The following is a 22,289-nucleotide window of genomic DNA, read 5'->3' as shown; positions in this document are numbered from 1 at the left end:
TACTAATAATATATATATATAATAATTAGTTAGTGTAGTAGTATATATATATATATATATATATATATATATATACATATATATATATATATATATATATATGTATCCAGCTGATATGCAAACTGCTTATCAAAATCATTTTCAATCTTGAAAGGCAATTCTAAACTAAGATAAATTAAATTAATAAACAATTTAATGATATTAGTGCTAATAAGCATTTCAAACAGTTGTAAATAATTTGATGTTAAATAATAAGTCATTTCGTAATAAATAAACTTATATCAGCATCAAATTATTTACAGTTCTTTGCTTATCTATTAGCATTATTGTCATTAAGTTGCTTATCAGTTTAATTTGTAATGTATTAATATATCCCATTTCAGGATTATGTATAGATTAATGGAAATGATTAAACGTTTCTGAGGATTGCATTTCAAGACTGAAAATAATTTCGGCGTACAATTTGCAGAGGATATGTATAGAAATTTACGCTGAAGTATTATTTAATCATTAAGATCCAGTTTAAATCAATAAGACAATTTAATTAATTTGTATTTTAGATTATTCCTTGTATTCTTCTTTTATATAATTAAAAGTTCATTAGAATTGTAATATTGAACAAAGTCCTATAAAATCATAAAAAGTATCTATCTCAGTGAACACAAAGTTACATATAACGTACCTGTTAGTTGTAATTTCCTGCTCAATAATATAACTGTAATATAATAAGAATGTATGTTATAGTTATATTGAGAAATCACAACTAAAAGATATGTTACATATAACTTGTGTTCACTGAGTATACCTCAGCTAGAATCTAAAATTCACATATTATAGTTTTATCAGAAATTCTCGTTTGAAAAATTTGATTTCTATTATCTGTAAGATATTTTCAAAGATTCATTTCTAAATGCTTAATTTAAAATTGTTTACGGATAATCCTATTAATTGTGCAATGTTCATTTTCGGCTTAACACCATATGTGTAATATGTAATGTGTAAATGTGTATGTATGAATTTTTTTTAACACAGGTAGAATGTGGCTTAAACGTGGGAGTAGGCAAATTCAGCGATACAGAAATTCCAGATCTTTCACGTTTTGTTGAATATATGGTTTCTAGAGGATCCGAAAAATATGAACATGTAATTAAAATGATGCGTGAATGTATTATAAAATTTATTCTTATAGGTATAAATGCTTAAGTGCCATTTTACTTGTAGGAAAATGATTTTATTGAATTTATCAATGAGCATGAAGGATGTACTAATAGTATAACGGATTACGAACATACAACATTTTACTTTGCCCTGGTGAAAATTTTTCTCAAAATTTTTAATATAATTTTTCAGAAATTTTATGTAAAGAAGAGAAGTTAGAATTTTTCAGAATTTCTCAATATTATTATTTTTTAGAAAATTTGTCTTATATATACTTATTAGAACTTTTTAGAAGTGTCAAAGTTTACATCTTTTCTAGAATTTTGTATTTAGAAATATTTTTAGGGCGGATATTTATATTATCTGGTTAACTTGTAATTAAACTTATTAATCTACAGATATTTCACCCAATGGACACATGACATTATATCATAGATCCATTGGATAAAACATGAAGTTGAACCTAACTACAAATTAATCAGATAATAAAAAGCAGGATCTTAGATTTATATATAAAATTTATATATAAATTTATATATAAAATTTATCTATAATGTATAATGTTTGAAAAAATCAAATTTAAAGAAATTTAAGATATTTTTTCAGAAATACAGATTAAGACATTTTAGAACTATTAGAATATTGACACTATATGACAATATATGAAAAATTTTAAGAAAAGATGTAGATTTAGTAATTCTGAAAAGTAATCTAATTAGTATAAAGTTCTGAAAAATTTCATTAGAGTGGTATCCAAAAGGACCAATTGTCATCAGCTCTTGATCGTTTTACTCATTTTTTCATTAAACCCTTGATGAAGAAAGATGTCATAAAGCGGATGATAGAGGCTTTAAAAAATGGTACATAAATTATAATCGTAATGTTACCGCAAGTTGCAGTCTTTTAATGTGTCATGTTCATATAGATTTGCAGTCGTCTTTAACTTATGATATACCCAGAAAAAATCGAATATTGTGCTCTACTGTACCAATTGGACATCCAGTCAATAAATTTGCATGGGCCTATTCAGTAATAATGAGCAATAATGTGGATGACAACAAAATAGACAAATTATATGATGAACTACACAAATTTAGAGAGCGTCATTACAGCGCTCACAGAATGAAACTAGTTATACAAGTATAACTTAAATCGTTCTCAAAATGAAAATTAAATTGATTAAATAGGAGAATTAATTTATTAAGTATATTTAATTTATAACATATAATACATAGTAGTATCTTTTTATAGGCGTCATTATCACTAAATGCATTGGAAACATATGTTACAAAGTTCTTTGCTAATATACCAAGTAACTGGCTGCCCCCCGATGATTTTACCAAATTTAAAACAATATTCCTTTTAATACTCCCGCTTTCCAAAAAGTGTATAAAGTTAGACCTGTCAAAGATATCAGCCAAGTATGTGACTTGAACACACAAATCCAAAAAGAACTATTTTTATACATTCTGAATAAATTTACAAAACAAAAATTGTCTTTTACAGTTACATATAACATGGGCTATGCCTTCACTACTGCATTTATACAAAAGTAAACCAAACAGTTATATCTTATGGATTATTAAGCATGAAGGAGAAGGTTCCTTAATAGATTATCTACGCAAGAAACAGTGGAGCTCCGGTTTTTTACGTGATAACCTTGAAGACGAGTTTGAACAAAATTCTATATATACATTATTTAATTTTATTTTAGATCTCTCCCATGAGGGACTACAGCATGTGCACGAAGTTCTAGATGCAATATTTTCATTTATTAATTTACTAAAGAGAAAAGGTCCGCAAAAAAGAATTTACGACGAGATTTATAAAATTACAGAAAATAATTTTAGGTAAATCAATTTAAGAAATAAATAGAGCTGTGTAGAAAATAAAACTCAATAAAATATATTTGTAAAATGTCATTTATACTTGGAAGTTCTTTTTAGATTGTTACATAATAATGATTATATAGACTGTTTGTGTAAGAATATGCATTTATATCCACCGCGCGATTATATAACTGGAAAGCAGAATTTCTTCGAGTATGACCCAGAAGCTATACAAAAATGTTTGGATTATTTAGTGCCAGAGACCATGAATATTATGATTTTCAACAAAAATTTTGATCATCTTGGATTAAATAAAGTCGATCTGTGGACCAATACCGTGTACACAGATGGGAAAATATCACAAAAGTGGATCGAACGTTGGAAATCCATCGAACCATTGCCAAATTTTCATTTGCCATTATCAAATACATTCGTTAGCAACGCCTCTTTATTATCGATACCTGTCATGGCTCCAAAATATCCCATAAAAATAGCTGATACTCATTTAATGCAGATTTGGCATTATCAGAAATTTAGTTGGCCAAAATGTTATATAAACTTCCAATTTATTGCTTACCCTCTGGAATTTCAGTCGCCAAAGATGTAAGTAATAAACATAAAAATTGTAGTAATACTACATTGAGTAGTAGTTATACTAAATGTAGTTAATGTACTATTGCAGATTCTATGTACTAATTTCTATCTTTTAATTATCAATATTGTGATTTTTATATAATCATTTATGTATCTTGTTAACAAAATATTCAGATTATATTTGATATTTCAGTGAGGCTTTGATGGAAATGTACTGCAGTGTATTCAAACAAATATTGAGGGCAGAATTATTTCCAATTGTAAAGGCTGAGATTGAATATGATATCATTGTTAATGAGACAGGTATTATATTAGAAATGAATGGAAGGAACGAAAAATTACTAGTAAGTATAGTTTCAAAATATGTGTTGGAGTTCCAAATATAATTTCAAGGTATCTCTGGTGAAAATTTTTCTCATAATTTTTATTCGAATTGGAACATTTTTCAGAAATACTCATAAATATTTGGAAAGTTTGCATCTTCTCTCAGAATTTTTCATACAAGTGAATTCTGAAATATTCTGAAATTTTTCTCATCTCTAATTTTTAAAAAATATTTTTTCATTTTTTTAGATTTATAACATTTCATCAGAATATACTTACAAAAAATCTTAGAAATCTTACGATATTTATAATTAACATATATAAAAAATTCTGAGAAAAGATGTAGATTTCCTGAGAATGTTCCAATTCGTATAAAAAAAATGTGAGAAAGTTATAAAATTATATAGAAATTTTGAAAAATTTTGAGAAAAATTTTCACTAGGGTACATCAACTTTATTTATATTGCAGAAATTCTTGCCAATTATTAAAAATTATATGATGCACTATTCAACTATTGTTACGAAGCACTTGTTCGAATTTGTCAAAGTGCAACAACTTGAAAGATGTTATAACAAATTTATGAATCCTGAAAAGCTCATAAAGTATTGACTATTTATTATCAAGGATTATTACAATATTATGCAACAATTATAAATTGTATTAAAATTGTACAATTATATATGCAAGAATTATTAAATTCTTGCATAAGTTTAAGAAAAATTTAGTGATACATTATTAATATTAATCATGACAAATAATATTATAAAATGAATTATGTCAAATTATATTTCTGATTAAAATCAATGTATATATTTTTATTTCTTTTCACAGAAGCGTGAAATTATGGATACTGAAAGAAACTATCCATTATACACATATTGACACATACATTGCTTTACGTGATATTAATTTTGAAGAATTTCAAAAATTTGTGAAATCTTTCACCGATCATCTATACATTCAATGTCTTGTGCAAGGCGATATGACGAAGAAATTTGCGATTGAGACTTTACAAAGTTGTATGAAAAAAATAAAATGTTCTCCATTAATCCTTAATGCGATACCCAAAATGAAAATCAGTCGGATACCCTTAGGCACATCCTATTGCAAGTTAAAAAATATGAACAAAACTGATACAAATTCTGTAATAACAAATTATTATCAAGCCGATATCGCATCGATTGAATTGTCTATATTACTTGATTTGATAATCGTAAGTATTGTATAACATCGCTTCATATATTTTGAATGCTTGCCATGGAATTCTTGGTTTATATTCATTATTTATATTTATTTTACATTTAAAGTAAATAAAATATGAATAACATCATTCGATTGTATCCGTATACATCACATTCATCTATACATCTCTTCAGATTATAATGCAAGAACCATTAAGGAATCAACTATGTATCCAAGAACAGCTTACTAATAAGGTCTTCTGCGTTTGTCGAGATGACAATGGCATTTTAGGACTTTCCATTACCGTTCACATTGAGGCTCATAAGTGTACAACAGAATACATGGATCAGCGGATCGAGGAATTTCTGAAGTCGTTTAGTAAAATGTTAGAAGTGTTCCCACAAGAGGAATTAAATATTATCAAGGAAACGTTAATAATAAGAAAATTGAAGCAATGTATCAGTGGCGGGTTTCTGAAAAACGAAGTAGATAGAAACTGGAGTGAGATTATGAAACGGCAATACATGTTTGACAGATCCGAGAAGAAAACTATTGCAATAAAGCATGTAAAAATCGAGGAGCTACGAGAATGGTTTACACATACACTGAACGGAAATGATCTCAGAAAATTAAGTTTACATGTGATAGGAACTGATCCAAAGGAAATAGAAGCGAATGGTGAATATATAACTGTTTTGGTTGAATTTTGATCGATTTATTTATTTGTTTTCCGGTTTTGTGACATTGTTTCTTGCCTTGCTTTTTTTGTTGTTGTTAGATTGTGCTTGAATAAATTACTAAAACAAAAAAATTGATTGTAGATACTGCAATGGATTACAATAAAGAACAAGATTTTGTTTTGAAATATATAACCGATAACCAACAGCATAATGAAGGTTATTATATTACGAACATAGAACATTACAAAGCAGATCTCTTCATTTACTCATGCGTCGAACAAATGATAGCTTTGTCTTAATCGACTCCCTAGCAAACGAGAATGGATTGAAATGAATTGAAATTGACTCAGATTTTCAGAAATATTAATTCACGAATGTTAAAATAAACGCTTTTCAATCCTGAATGCATTTTTATTCATTTATAGGAATTGCATGGAGCATCTCTATATCTTTCAATTTAAAAATAATATTAGCTTTTTCTATGTATTGTGAATACTGTTCAATTCAAAATTTTGAATAGGAAATACAATTTTTCGGTCCAATTGCATCCAATTGAATCTAATTGAATCCAATTGAATCCAAAAAGAAGTATTTAAAGAAGTATTCGCTATTTAAAATATGCATTCGGATAAAAAAAAATTTCAAAATCCATTTTAATTCTCATCTGAGTCCTATTTTTTTCTTATGATAATATTAATTTTTATTTAATGAATATTTTGTATTTAATGAATATTTAAATTTAATACTAATCCTTACATATAAGAACAATAATATTGCAATTAGTTTTTCATACTTATTACCTTTATTATTATTTTTGACGGGTTATATAATAATAATTGTGAGGAACATTTTGCATCTTACAACAAATATTCGAGCTTAATAAAGTTAAATGCAGGTAACTTCAATTAAAATCAGAATTTGTAAGCTTTACACATTAAAATGATTATTTCTTTATTTTAGCATTTCTGAATAAAAAAGTAATTGCAATGTTTTTTTAAAATATAAATACCCGGAGAAAATGTTTCATATATAATTATATACAATTATATAAAATTATATGTAATTATATAAAAATTATATGTAATTATATAAAAAATTGACATATTTTATATATATAATTATATATAAAATATGTCTATATATTATATAAGATTTTTTTCCCGGAATATTGTTAGTATTCTATAATAAACTACTTATGTTTTATCTTCAACGATGTTTCAATTAAATGGAACAAAATTTAATATTCAAAATTTAATATTCACTTATGTGTTAACTCATCATAAATTTTTATTTTGATGAATACATATGTATTATTTGTTCTTTTAAGCGAAAAATGTATACTTGACTGATATTTTATTTTTGTATTATTGCTTATTATAATAATATAAATCCTTGATTTATACTCAATTGAAGAATAAATGAAATATATAAATCCTTGCGGTTTATATTCAATTGAAAAATAAATAAAATATGAATAACATCTCAGTTATCACAATTGATTTTATTTGCGTCATCATATTTATTCGTACAATGTATTACAATATACATCTTTACAGATGATAATGCAAATCTCTATAGAGATGTCATCGGAATTTTAGGATTTTTCACATATCGAGTATATAGATTCCAGTGGATCGAGAAATTTCTGAAATCATTTAATAAGATGTTGGGAGAGGAGAGTTACATGATAGATGATGTCAAGGAAGCGAAAAGAATTGAAAGATTAAAAGAATTGAAGCAATGTGATTATATCTGTTAAATGGGTTTCTAATAAACTAAGTAGATATAAACTGGAGATTATAAAACGGCAATATATTTTTAACAGATTCGAGAAGAAAGCGTTTGTAAAGAATATAAAAATCAACAAGCTGAGAGAGAAAATAGTTTGCAAAGCAAACACCGAACAGAAGTAAAAGACAATTATAACCGTACATGCGATAGGAAATAATCCGAAGAAGAATATAAGTTAAGAAAATAAGTAGTACTATAAATAATAATTGATAACTTTTTTAATTGAATTATCATCGATGTCTATGTTCTAATTTTGTACCATTTTTTGGATTTTATTTTTTGTAAGATTATGTTTAAAAATTGCTGGAATAAAATTAAAATTAAAAGAATTAATTGTAGATACTGCAGAGGATCGCAAGAAATTGCAAAACTTTGTTTTGAAATGTAATATTATCGACAAATAATAGGACAATCATAAAGAAGATCATCATATTTTACGAATGTAGATTACAAGAAAGATTTCTTTGTTTATAATCCATGATTCGCGAATAATTGATATTTCAACAATAATAATATAGTGATAATATAATATGATAAATCTTTATACTGTTTCATGATAATATTTTTTTTTATTGAATGCTGAAAATTAAATTTCATTCAATCATTTTTCTCACATTCAATATATAATTGGATTATAATTGGACTATAATTCGATTATAATCAATTTTTTACGAACGATATCCAATAAGAGCTCTGCTTAATCGTCACGTGAGACAAAGCAGAGCTTTCATTGAATATCATTCGTCACTTATCTTGTATCCAGTAAGACATAAAAGCCAGAAATACAATGAAAAACACAGACAATAGGAACAGAAAATAAGAGATTTCACCTATCAGAAAGCGTTCATTCTAGCATATATGGTATCTGATAGGTTGAAATTTCTTGTTTCTATTGTATTTTCATTGTGACTGCGTTCGCTTTGTCACTCACGGCGCTTGTAAGCATCAATGTCCTTGTTTAATATTTAAAAATAATAAAAATAAAACAACGTTTAAAGCGTTGTGAGCGCCAAAATAAACAAAGCTTTTCCGATTTTAAGCGGACCGTAGCTACAATCATAAACGTGCTGAAATTACGAGGGCGGAGGAGATGCATTTATGAACGCACGAATTGCATGTTGAAACTACTAGTGTAACTACACCATTACAAGGAGCAAGTCGAGAGCAGTGGCAAGTATACAGATTTTATTTAAATTTCATATTGCTTCTCAACAATTCCCCGAATCAAGCGAATGTGATGTATTTGCTCTTCGAGTGATACGCTTTCCGATAATTCTCGCTTGAGCGATATCAAGTGACGGAACGCGAACAACTTCGTGTTGGTGCGATTCGCGCGTGTGTCGCGTGTCGCCGTTTCATAACCTAGACGTGCGAAAGCGAATTCGTGATTATACCGTTAAATCGTCGAGAAGAGAGAAAGCGTCGGAAGGAGATCAAATTCGCGCGGCCTCGTTCATCAGAAGAAGAAATTCCTTTCTGAGAACAGGTGGAAAGTATCGCAAAAGAAGTATGAGCCCATTGAACAGAGGTCCTCTTATGGCGCCCAGATTACCGCCGGCCGGCGCGCGACAGCTTCCGCCGCCCAGATTCGCGGGTAGACTAGCACCACCGCCACCGCCGCATGGCATGCCACCGAGGATGTTACCGCCGCCATTAAATCCGATGTTCGGTCCGGGTGGACCGCGGCAGAGACTGCCGCCACCGCCCCCGCGACCTGTCGGTGGCGTATCTCGGCCTAACGGCATGTTGCCGAGGTTCCCCGGGGGTCCCAGAGCGCGCGGCATGACGCCCATCGTGCCGTCAATGGGACCGCGTGGTTCCGGATTACCGCGTGGGCCTCCCATGCGACCTTGGCCGCGACGGATGCCGCCGTTACCGCAAATGATGATGCCGCCTATCAGGATCAGGTACAACACGGGCAACGGAAATGCCAAGGGCAAGACGATGGGTAACCCTAAGAAAGGCAAGATCGAAGTACGTATTCTGGCCTTGTTATTATATAAAGTTGCTTTTATCCTTGAATCATGTTAGTCTTAAAAAAATATTATAAACGAGCTCTTGGTTTAGTTGATTTAATGATCACATTCCTGACAGAACAGGTTTTTATAAGCAAGAGCGTTTCTAGACTGTTTATATAATGTATATATTATATATTATATATTTTTGTTACATTCGAAAACTAATTTGACAAGATTAAATTCTTCTTTTATGGTATATGATAATTAGTAGCATACAAATTCATAGTTAAATTCTAAAAAAATTTTGTATTAGTTATTAAGTTTTTGACACTTAAATCGTATTGAAGAAATATAATTATTTAGGAATTAGAATTAAAAAAACCATGGATGACAGACGAAATTCGTAATGAGATTCAAAGAAAAAACAAATTGTATGCTAAGGCAAAAAAGAACAAAGATGCAGTAGAATGGGAGGAATTTAAGGATCTTCGAAACAAAGTAACGAGGATGATAAGAGATGCAAAAAATGAATACCTTGCAAAACATCCCGAACAGGTATCGTTTTTGTCGCTGTTATGTCAAAATTATTTTAATACTTTTTATTTTAAATTTTAATTTTTTCCAGAGAAAAAATTAATATAGCATATGATTGCAATAAAATTACTTTCTTTCTACTTGGCTTGTTTTATCCAATATCTTAATGACACTTTTATTTTCTGCCTTTTTTCTTTGTTTATTATCTACTTTATTTTCACTTGATGTTAATTTATTAATTATTAATTTAAAACGTGTATGTGGTAATGGATGTGTGTATGTTTATGTATGTGTTAATCAGTTTATGTACAAATTATTATATGGGTAAAAATAATTTGCATAGCAATCTTTTGCATGCTCTCTCGTTGTATATGAAAAATAAAATTTACTTTAATTATTATTTTTTTTAATTAAGAATAAGGAGTAGTGCAATAATTTGTCTTATTTTAGAAAAATAAATTGATTGATTTTTTTAATTGATTGATTTTTAATAAGTGAATTACAATTTTTCTAATCTTATTAAGTATGATATTTTTCTTTTAATATGAAGTTATATTATAATAAAAGTTATATTATAATAAAAAATATATAGCACGTATAACAGTATGTATGGCATGAGTTGATGCAAAATGAAATAGGTATATTTTTTGAAAAGTCGCGAGATATTACAGTGCATCCTAGATTTATATTTTTTCTATGGAATATAAAGATACTGTACATTTTGTTTCTCCAACTACAAATGTGCAATAAAAATTAATAGACAAGATAGAGGAATGAGTTAATAGCAAATATATTATTATAAGACGTACATTTTTTAATTCTAAACACATATTCTATAAACATATGTAGTCATTGTGCGATAAAAATCCGGCGTGTTTCCTTCAACGTTGATGGCTTACTTTGGTTTTACAGGGTAATCAGAAAACAGATGATAGCAATACGAATGAATCCAGGGGTGTTCAGAAAACTGTGAATTCAACTGAACAATCAGAACAAACGGAGCAAAAGGAGGAGACGCAGCCTTCCAGCAAACAGGCACAGTCTTAAGCTTAAGAGGCTACTCCTCCTATTAAAGAGTTATATAATTCAAATGATACACAACCATCTGTTTTCAAACTTCAGAACGATTTGATCCTTATATTTTGATATCTAGCAAATTTTTTTACCCATATCATCGCTATAAGTTCTGTAGGATCTTGATTATGATTATATGTAGATACACTCCATCTCTTTCTTCATAATTTTTGCAACATAATAATCATATATCTTTTGTATTATTTTACATCATAAGTGTATGCTATTTAAAAACGTGCTGATGAAATAATGTTGAGAAAGTAGCAGCTAGTTCATATAGTTTTTAGAGCAATTAGGCCATCTCTGTGAGAATTATTTCATCTCTTTTTTTTTATATATTATATATTAATATGTATCTACTTATATGGATATAGTGTTGGATATAGTTCATTACTTAAGCACTTGTAATATGACAGTTAACTAGATGTAATAATTTTTTATCAGGCATGTAAAAACTGGCCGCTTGTGAATAAATTTTTCTCAAAGTTTTTTCCATGTCTAGTGTACATGGCCAGTATACAGTGTCGCAAGCTATATTATGTGTAAGAAATAGTTACAGAATTACAGTATCTAATCTGCGATATTAAAATAAATAATGAATTTATAGGTTATTTACATGAAACGCGTATTTATAATGTAAACAAAAAAAGTCTGACAGTAAACAAAAAAGTTTAGCTTGTGACTCTGTTAGTTAGTAATATCACTTTTATAAATGATCATGATTATATATGTATCATATTTAAGATATTTGTTTCACAAATGACTTCCAGAAAATATACAATGACAAAAAAAATGAATTTGTAATTGAAATAAGTATTATAAGAATAAATCATATTTCTATAAGTTCTAATTCTCTGGTGTTCCCCATCATTCTATCATTATAAATCACTCAAATGGTACGTGTTGAAATAATCGTTCTGAAATATGAAAATAATCTTTTGTGAATTTTTACAATTTAATAATTTATATTTAAAGAAATTAATGAAGCAGTGATTGATGCAAGCTTATGATACATGCATAAATCTCATGCTAATGATATTGAATATGAAATGTAAATAGAAATGCGTTAACACGTATACACATTATTAATACTTATATATAGAAAAATACAATTGCGATTATAAAATTTTTTTGTATTTTATTATTACATATAATTTATAAAATAAAATATTTCAACGAGTTTTTGATGTCGCAAGTAAAGTACTATACAAGATGTGCATATTATTATTGTATGCTTCGACAAAATATGTGCAAATTTAGAACTATTTAAATAGTCTAAAAAGGAATAAACAGTGAAAGGAAGATCTGTGCCTTGCTGCCTCGCATATGTAAATATATTTATGTATATAGAATTTCTGAATACCCCGGTTGAATACTCATAGCTTCAGATATTATGAACAATAATTATTTATTGATATGAAGGTAATCTTTAATAATAGATGTACAGTACAAGATTATGGTATTATATTTGCTTATAACTAAAGATAAATGGAATTGTGCAATAAATTGTAAAGCATAGAATTAAGAATAACATGCAACATATTACGAGCAAATAAATCTATACCAAGATCTTCGTATGAAAAAGGAAGGTGACGATTTTTAGGCTCATCTGTATCCAGATAGTGAAGATTTATACGATATGAGAGATGAAAATTACGTCAGTTCTGATGACGACAACAACAAGACTTATTATTGCGAGGTCTGTGATAGAGATTTCCCATCCGAAGATGATCTCTCTGATCACAAACGTATACATATGATTTGTGGGATTGATGGCTGCACATTTTCGGCGCATCCCTCACTCGTTGAAAAACATATTAGTATGCAGCATCGTTCTGGTTTGTACCAAAAACTGAAAAATTTATCGACACCAGAAGATATTGAAAAATGGATAAAGGAACGGAAAAAGTAAGTTTAACAAATATCAAAATATAAATGCATTAGTAATAACACAAGTAATAAAAATTTGTTTTTTCTGAATAAAAAAAACAGGAGGTATCCCACTGAAGACAACATAAAATTACGTAAGGCAGAAGAGCTAGAAAAAGTACAAAGAGGAGAAGTAATCAAGCAGAATTATAATATACGATCGAAAACAAATAAGACGACGAACATACGTGAGAAAAAACGCAAGTCTCGCAAACGGCACACACGTGAAACCAACAGCAATTGTATCCGTACAGAAGAAACGTATAGAGGTTTACGCCCTTTTGCTGGAATAAGTAAGTTATGGGAATACATTCGTTATGAATATAATTTGCTTTACAATGTTAGTAGAAACAAATTGTACATAGAAAAAAATTGAGATCTTTCAAATATTAAATTTATTGACATTTTGATTCTATATTAAATCAATTATGCAATTTATAAAATTTAGTTTATGCAAATTATAATCTAATCAGTTTATATTAAGAGGATCCTAAAGTGACAGAATTATCGATATTATAGATTAAAAAGAATCTCAAATTGGCTGTACAGATTGTTAAAATTCTTTTTACATAATTAAAATATACAAAAACGGCAGGATGAACGATTTGACGCGAGAAAATCGAAGAAAATTAAAAAATTACAAGAATACTAAATATAATTTAACTTTTTTTCTCATTAAATCAATCATCTCACAGCTTTTTTGTGCGTATTTTAATTGTGTAAAGAAGTTTTATAGTTTGTAATCAACAATCAAATCGTAATACTTTTTAACCTGCCGATATATAATTCTGTTACTTTTCCTCTTAATGATTTAAAATTTTATTCTGTATTATACACAAAATATCAGATAAAACTGATTCTTTTCTATAGTTGATTTGCAAGAAGAAACTGATGCGGTTTACTTAGATGAACATGTAAAACAAACAAATTTCTGTGAAAAAGATATTGATATTTCGGACGAGGATGATATACCGCATGCATCTACGACACCAGAATATGTACCGCAAATAGCAGCAGAGTCCACTAATTTATCAACTGCAACCAGTTCGCTTATATTACCTAATTTAGTAGCAGATTATGAAAGTGAAGACAGTGGTAAGTAATGTGCAAATCTTAATATTATATTTATTAATAATCGAATATGAATGTATTAGCCTTTTATCATCTATATTTTTTAATATAAGAGTGTAATCTTGTGAAATTTATATAATTATTAAAAATTATTAATTTTTTATTAGTGCAAATATTCTTTCGTACAAAGCAATTTAAGGTATCAATTTTGTTTTTAGACGATGGTCCAGAAGAAGTATCGATAAAAAAAAGAAAAACGGAGGAGAATCTGCAGGATGAGATTACAGAAAATACAATTTATGAAGAAAATTCTACGCAAGTTTGTGAAAAGGTTTCTGCACAGTCTTGTACCAACGCGGATGATGAATCAAATAATAAATTTCAAAATACAGTCGCTACAGATCAAAATAAGCAAAGCCGCGAATCAAATAGAGTGATTAGTAATAAAAATGAGAAAGTTTTTCTACGTAGATATCATAATCAATTGTTAGAAAAATTGCTTTCGCGTTCTATACAACATGAAAGAAATTTAATTTGTCAGTGTGTGAAATATATTATAGAAAATAATTTCTTTGATATAAATTGATCTAAAATACGAACGATTATGTAAAAAAATCTAGAAACAATTTTATACATATATAGACTTCAATTTTTTTAGCTATTAGCATATTTGGTATAAAATGTTATGAATATTTATAAAGAAAGTATCTGTGATGTTTATTAAACCTATATTCGTATATCATATTATATTTTTCTAATTATAATTTCTAATAAATAATAATTATGTAACAAATTTGTTATGAATCAAAAAACTTGTGGAATTATTTTTATAAACCAGTCAACCGTTTAATTAATTAATTTATTTATTTCATGTTATACATAAAATTATGTATGTTTCTTTTTCTTCTTTGTGTATTTTTTGTCAGATTCTTGAATGCTATCATCTGCTGAAGCTCTTTTTTCGCCAGTCTTTATAGAGATAAGATGTTTACTATGCTTGCCTGATAATGCACTAGTCCATTCCGCTTCCGATCCTTTGATAGCATACTGCTCCAAATTTTCTTTCTTCAGTTTCTCTAATTCTGCTTTTTGTTTAATTTTTAATTCCTATAATAGAGAATGTTATTTTTATATACATTATATAAGTGGAAATTTAGAGAATAAATTATGTAAAATGCAAACCTTAGCTGCGCTTTCTAATTCCTTGCGTAAATTTTGACCACCTAAAGGATCCAATTTTATTCCTTCATTAGTCAATTCTTTGGGCAACATAGTGCTCTCGATATATTTTTCCGTGACTTTGTTGAAATATTGGATCGATTTACGTATTATACGATTGAATAGACCGAGCAACTGTGAAGATGGGAGATTCAATTCCTCTGCCAATTTATCGACAGTTTTATGTTGTAAGCCCAAGCCAAGTAGAACAGCCTAAAAATTATTGCGTTGTATAGAAAGAACAGGATTTTAGTATGAATTAAAACACTTAATATGAAATAAAAATATTTGGAATATATTCTACCAATTGCACTGCTGAGAAATGAGTGTCTCCCATCATATTTAAGAAATATAAACGTGCTAAAGATGGCACCAAATCCATAATCAAATGATAATCTGCCATATTGTTACTGTACATTTGTAAACGTTTCAAATCGTACGATGTAAAGTAAACGTTCATTGTTTCCTTACTCAATGCTGAAACAGATATTTAGAGTTTAATTTAGATTTATAAAATCTAGTGTGTTAATTAAAACATGTTAATTAAAGAATCTTCATTAAAATTAATTTCATAGAGTAGAAAAATTAGTCTAATATATATATATATATATATATATATATATATATATATATATATATATAAAACGCACGTCGAAACGATATGCATTAGTTTTAGAAGAAGTTGATTACCGTACGAAGTAAATAATAAATTTATTTACCTATCAGTAGTGACAGTAATAATTGATACGTATAATAATTATTAATAACAATTAATATTACACTTACTGACAGATTCTAGTGATATTGTTTTGTTAATTAATATGCTTAATGCAAGTGACGCTGTATAGGTGTTGAATGAATAGGAAAGCAGACTTAGGAATCGCCGACGAAAATCGCTCCAGTAAGCTTGCAACCACTTATTATTATTTTGTTCCACGTTGATTTTACAAAGCATTATGCAAGAATGTTCTCCCGTTATATCATTCGCCGTTTGTCTGAAAAATCATATAAATTTGAGATTAGTTGACCTTATATTTTATCACAATGGTACACACCTTAAATACACAGGTACGAAATTGGATCGCTTCCAAAATTTCAATAGATGTTCGGTAACTCCGAAAGACACTCCAATGTAATCCAGATGTTCCGGATGTCTTTCACTCAATTTTAACAGAAGCGGTGGCAGCGAACTGCGCGGTTCTGCAAGCAATTGCAAAGAAAACGTTACTATATTATTATATAAATCATGTTTTAAAACATTAATATTTTATTTAAAAAGAAATTTTATTAAAAACTTATTAAGAAATTCTATTTAAAAACAGAAAATGTTTATAGATAAACGGATATTACCGATAGTTTCTTGTAATAAACCAACTGCTTCATCGGAAACATTTTTTATTTCTGTCATTGGTGCTTCTATAATACTTTCATTGATATTAGGCATTTTCATTTCGTAATATTGCTTCAACAGCTGCAAAGCACGATTACCGTAGCCCATCTGCAATTTATTGTCCCTTTAGCAAATTCATATAATTTTCAGTCGAAAATTTTCGACAAGTTATAAATGAAAAATATATACTCCTTGATAATCAGGATGTGTAGCAATCCTAACAATGCGCGCGCCAGACAATACTGGAAAATCTTCATCTTGATATTGCTGAGCAATCGTCCAAGGTATTAAGTCACCCGCTGCTCTACGACCTCGTGAGAGACCATCGTTTATGCTAGTTTTGCTAACTTGGCCTTCTAAACAAATCTATATTAGAACGTAAAAAATATATTTCTTTGTATAGAATAAATTCATTATAAAATAAAAATAATTGCAGTTTAAAAAATATATTAATTTTGTTACATTTAATGTCTATTTTAATGAAATGTAAAATGTCTGAATGTCAGAAATTTATTTTAATTGAGATAATTAATTTGGATTGCATAGAATTATAGTTACTTGAAGAACTACTAATATTTCAGGTAAAGTCTTTTTGTTGGAATCTACAGGTCCCAAGAGACAGAATAGATGATGCGCAGGTGCGTCAGACATCATTTGCAAATCATTAGGGGTATTCTAGAATATATTAATAGTTAATATTAATAATATTAATAATATTAATAAAGTATAATTTCAAAATATTAAAAAATATTTTTTTATGGAATACATACTTTGTAATGTGATGCAACATACAGAGAGACCAATCTCTGCAAAAACAGTTCAGAAGCCTTATGATAAGAGAATAATGTATCTCTGAGAAAAATAAAAGAGAAGTACGTATTATTTTTTAGTTTATAAACATTTGAAAAATTACTTATATAAATATAAAAAAATACCTGTTTATATAATACAATTGACATATATCGGGAGGAGGACATCCAGAAAGAATGGGAGCGTGCATTGTAACATTCAGGCAAAGTAAATCGCATAGCCATTGCTCTACAGCATCACCCGGCTTGTAACGTATTGATTCGTCGAGAGTAAGTTCATGCAATTGTCTTCCGATAAGAGTTTTCTCATTTTGCTCCTTTTCATTTTTCCCGTTGTGGCTATTTGTCCCAGCAGTTTGCGTTCTCAATTGCTGTAGCAATTTGAGTGATAAAGACCGACCTGTACCTTCATATCTATAAATATTAATAAATGAGAATTAATAATCTATTTATACTTCAAGAAAGTTTGAGTGCTTTACCCATTTATAGTTGACGCGAGAAATATCAGGTAAGGTCCAAACATCGCTTTGACATAGGGTAACGGAATTGCTGCTGCCTCATCGATCACAAGTAACTCTGCTTGATTTAACCTGTGAGTGTCTGTTGGATGTATATACTGTACAAAAAACGAAATAATATTAATTTGTAATACTGTGAACAAGTCTGGATATCCTGTTACAAACCAAAATAAATTATATAGATATTTTAAAAATGTTTGTTATAAAAAAATTTAGTTTTTTTTAAATAGAATTACACACTTGAATTGTTTGGCGATGATCTCGGAATACATTTACGCGGACAGTGGCCTTGTTAAACTCTGGATTTGTGGATTGCACTAAACCATAGTCGAGATGTTCCTGATATCCCAGAGCATCAAAGCCTATGATATATATAAATTGTATTTTATCGACGATTTCTTACATTAAAAAAATGACGATTAATCTAATAAATTTACCCTTGAAGATAAATTCAAAAAGAGTGTTCAAGTTCTCCGGACTAGGACTCGAGATGTATATATTAGAATATCCAAAAGTAACAGCTCCAGCGATAGCAAGTCCCAACGCAGCAGATTTTCCACGTCCTCTAGCTGCAGTTAGCGATACAGTAGATCTCAAAGTTTTTTCAGAAATACATTCTATAAACTTAAGAACTGCCTTTGCCTAAAAATGTTTAAAATCATATTTAAATATTTAATATAAAGTTAAAAAACATTTAATAATAATCTTGTTATATATAATTAACATCAAAACAACTGATGGATTTCGTTGGGATTGTCGATGATGCCAATTTGATAATTTTTCATTCTTGCTTTCAGTTAAGAAAGTTATTTTGATATTATTTGTATTAGAATTATCATTAATCATGTTATTAATATTATTTGAAAAAGAATGCAAATAGAATGTGCAGTTAAAGATTATAAGGGAAGATAGGACGGTAAATAAGAGTTAAGAAATGCTAGGTAGAGATAAAAGGAAATAAGAAATGGGTTATGGACACTAATGTCTGTGATATAGAGATTATATATAGGTATAGGTAAAAGAGTGTATTGTAATGGTTTAGATTTGTAATTGTAAGATAAAGGTGGGACAGGAGTGTAAGTATGAATGAGTTAAGTACTTCTGTAAATCAAGTCCCCTTCTTGGCTTGTATATGCTGAAGTGTAAATAAATTCTATTCTATTCTATTAATATTATTTGTATTATGTTTATATTTTTAATATTTTAGACTGCATATCTAATACAAAAAAAAATTGAAATGATTAGCAGAACCAAAGTGGTACCATCAGCCGTTTTAGTATTAATTCATTTTTATGTTAATTGACCTGATCGACTGTTTTACAGCAATTGATTAATGCAGATACAGGTTGAGTGTCCTGCAGACTTTCCTTTAAAGTATCCAAGCTTGATTGTTCCTCTGAAACATCTGATTTAAGCACAGATTCTATCCTTAGATTGTGAGAGGAAATAGGCAATACATTCAGTTGATCATCAACAACCAAACATCGAGTACAAGAAGCCAATGACAGCAAAAATCTCTCATTAAATCGACATACTATATCCTAAATAATAAGATAAATAAGAAATTATATTAATCTATATATATGGAAATTATATATTAATTTATATAATATTAATTTTATATGTTTCAAATATATTTTAAAAAAATTATATCATTACTTTATGAGCTTCAGTACGGAATCTCTGATGAACATCCATGTTCATCGTATATAACTGCTTCAAAGAGTTCATAGATTGCAGTAAAAATACAACAATTCCACCACCCTCTACAGTTTCAATAGTGCGTGCCAATAAATTTGGAGTAATCGCCTCGAAATCCTAAAATCATTATACATAACATTATAACAAAATTATAAAACAGATAAGCAAGAAAAGATAAAATTATACATACCTGTAATATACACATGCCATATGTATTACCTAATATTCTGTGTGTTTCATTATAGTAACAGTAACGAATATTAGTTGAAATAACAAACAATTCAAATGGATTGTCTTCATTAATATCCAATTTGCCTGACTTGATTTTCTTCTGCAATGATTTCATTCGTTTCTTTCTATGGCTACTAAAACCTAAGTCTTTTTTGTAGCACCAAAGCACAGAAGGTCTAGCTTTGACAACAGTCTTGGATAACATATGGTGCAACAATACTACCTAAAAGAATATTTGTTTTTTAATAGATATATATTTTAAAGAATATACAGTTTTCTCAGGACTACAGTTTTCTTTAGAATCTAAACATATAAATAGTATGAGAATAAGCAAATGTTTTAGAATTTTCACAAATTTCTTCAAAGAAGATCTTAAACGATCCGATAAAGAAGTTCTTAAATGATTTCTTAATTAATACATTTTTTTATTAAGTTTTTTTATTCATTTTAGCGATTATAAAATGGAATTAACAATAAAACAAATTTGTGAAAAGGTTATTTGGCTCACTTGGTCCCTTGCTTTCTCGCCGACGATGGCAAACAGCGTCCTATGTCCCATAGAAACACCATTTTCTATCAGAACGCGTAGCCGATTGTCTATCTTCTTACGAACCATTCTGACAGAAATATTGTGCTTAAATACACATCAAAATTGTTTAAAACCACGTTAATCGACCTCATGCAACATGCAATCCACAGCACATTCACTACGAATATTCATACTCACACAAGGAACAATTCCCACCACAAATTCTTTTCTTTTTTTGATAGAAATAACACAAGAAATAACCTATCAAAAATCGTGCATTCTAGTATACACATTTCTGATAGGTTGAAATTCTTAAATCTGATGCACAATTAAAATACAATAGCAATAGAAACGGGGAATAATAATAAATTACAACCTATCTGAAACCGTGTATTATAATAAACACGGGTTGAAATCTAATAGTCTCAGTTCCTATTGGCTGTATTTTCAATTGTACATCAGGCTTTACTCTGTGTTTTTGTACGCAGTCTCTCATGACCCTCATTGCTCCTCAAGCTTTTCGTGAAAAAGGAAGACCGGGATGGCCACTCTTAAATTTCTTTCTGTATACAGGAATAATTTAGGTTATGGTGAGAAATGTGACATATACGGTAGAGTAAATTGCTGACGGACAAGGCGCGATGTGACTTCCGAAATGAATGGAGCAAAATCGATGTGCACGTTTAAGTTGCGCGACTCTTTTCGACGTATTTTCATGAGGAAGAGAAAATAATTTTAGGCGAAGTAATTGTTCACTCGGTTGTCTTTTATAATTCACAGTTTTAAAACTTTGTATCTTGTTCAATTCGGCGATAATTTTATTAGTGTGTTCCTCGCGGAGACAGTTTACTTTCCAGTCTTTACTTTCCAGTCTTTAATTTCCATGTAGCTATAATTATTCTCTATAATTTATTATTCAGCACAAATTAGGATGATTCGAAATATTCTGCCAACCTTGTAAGTAGTTTACTGCCGATTGACACGTGTATTTTGATTTTTATGAGATCAGTTCATTAATGTTTTGTATCTTGACATGTCTATATTGGAAGCAACATTTAAAACTCACTCTTTGATACGAAAGATGGTAGAGAAGATTCCACTGCGGAAGACCATCGCTCGATTAGATTTTCCAGCGATCATAGCCGTTGGCGATCCTTTGCTGGATATTCTTGTGGTTCTGAAAAATGATGAGCTGTTTAAGAAATACAATCTTGAGATAAACGGCGAAACACAGTTGTGCGAGAAGAAGCTGCAAGAGTTAATTACGGATTTGCCACCAGAGTTAATAAATATATTTATTAGAACATAGATGTTTGCTCTGTATATAAATTTTAATTTTTTATAACATTTTAATTTTAATTTGTTGTCATGTCCAGAATACGTCTAATCAGGATATATTTTTATGTTTTCATTCAATAAATTATTTTAACAAAATACTGGAGATAAAGTATGTAATATTTGTTTATAATGATGAATAAGCATAATATATTTAACAGATTTACATTTATGTCTATATTACACTTTTATTGTGAAAAAAATGTATATAGAGATTTTTCCAACAGCAGACACATCAACATAGAAATCATTTTATCTTTGTTCAATATTTAATAACAGGCAAAGACAGAATAACTGTTGTGTCGATATGTTTGCTGTAAAGTTTCCATACAGTACAAGCATCAATGTTTCTTTGAGCTTTTATTTGTATGTACAATTTGTAAAATATATATATATATATATATATATATATATATATATATATATATATATA

At 28.7% G+C, this 22,289-nt stretch overlaps 3 protein-coding genes across 3 annotated transcripts in view; 2 read left to right on the top strand and 1 right to left on the bottom strand.

Annotated features, from left to right (window-relative positions):
• Positions 1–6,067, top strand: part of LOC105619183 (nardilysin-like) — a 7,327-nt gene extending 1,260 nt beyond the window's left edge. Inside the window, 13 exon segments of the mRNA XM_012200710.1 lie at positions 1,033–1,143; positions 1,222–1,311; positions 1,904–2,018; positions 2,084–2,298; positions 2,410–2,506; positions 2,509–2,579; positions 2,665–3,008; positions 3,105–3,590; positions 3,775–3,925; positions 4,375–4,508; positions 4,738–5,119; positions 5,283–5,766; positions 5,910–6,067. Coding sequence (XP_012056100.1) covers positions 1,033–1,143; positions 1,222–1,311; positions 1,904–2,018; positions 2,084–2,298; positions 2,410–2,506; positions 2,509–2,579; positions 2,665–3,008; positions 3,105–3,590; positions 3,775–3,925; positions 4,375–4,508; positions 4,738–5,119; positions 5,283–5,766; positions 5,910–6,067 — 2,838 coding nt within the window.
• A 3,001-nt stretch (positions 6,068–9,068) lies between these two features.
• Positions 9,069–14,711, top strand: LOC105619182 (nuclear fragile X mental retardation-interacting protein 1). Its single transcript, XM_012200709.1, has 6 exons — positions 9,069–9,533; positions 9,881–10,072; positions 12,729–13,033; positions 13,118–13,347; positions 13,925–14,149; positions 14,344–14,711. The coding sequence occupies exons 1-6, from the start codon at positions 9,069–9,071 to the stop codon at positions 14,709–14,711; spliced, it is 1,785 nt and encodes a 594-aa protein (XP_012056099.1).
• Positions 14,712–15,010: 299 nt separating this feature from the next.
• On the bottom strand, positions 15,011–20,608 carry LOC105619047 (N-acetyltransferase 10). Its single transcript, XM_012200576.1, has 17 exons — positions 20,501–20,608; positions 19,952–20,215; positions 19,720–19,878; positions 19,365–19,601; positions 18,498–18,702; positions 18,301–18,422; positions 18,022–18,158; positions 17,669–17,956; positions 17,504–17,585; positions 17,292–17,408; positions 16,923–17,099; positions 16,694–16,841; positions 16,399–16,543; positions 16,130–16,338; positions 15,648–15,820; positions 15,308–15,556; positions 15,011–15,232 (listed from the first exon to the last, which is right to left on the bottom strand). The coding sequence occupies exons 1-17, from the start codon at positions 20,606–20,608 to the stop codon at positions 15,011–15,013; spliced, it is 3,042 nt and encodes a 1,013-aa protein (XP_012055966.1).
• Between the last annotated feature and the right edge of the window lie 1,681 nt (positions 20,609–22,289).

Source organism: Atta cephalotes, assembly GCF_000143395.1.
Source record: "Atta cephalotes unplaced genomic scaffold scaffold00019, whole genome shotgun sequence".
Taxonomy (NCBI): Eukaryota; Metazoa; Arthropoda; class Insecta; order Hymenoptera; family Formicidae; genus Atta; species Atta cephalotes.
Note: the sequence above shows the minus strand (reverse complement) of the source record. Positions and strands in the feature narration are given on the sequence as shown.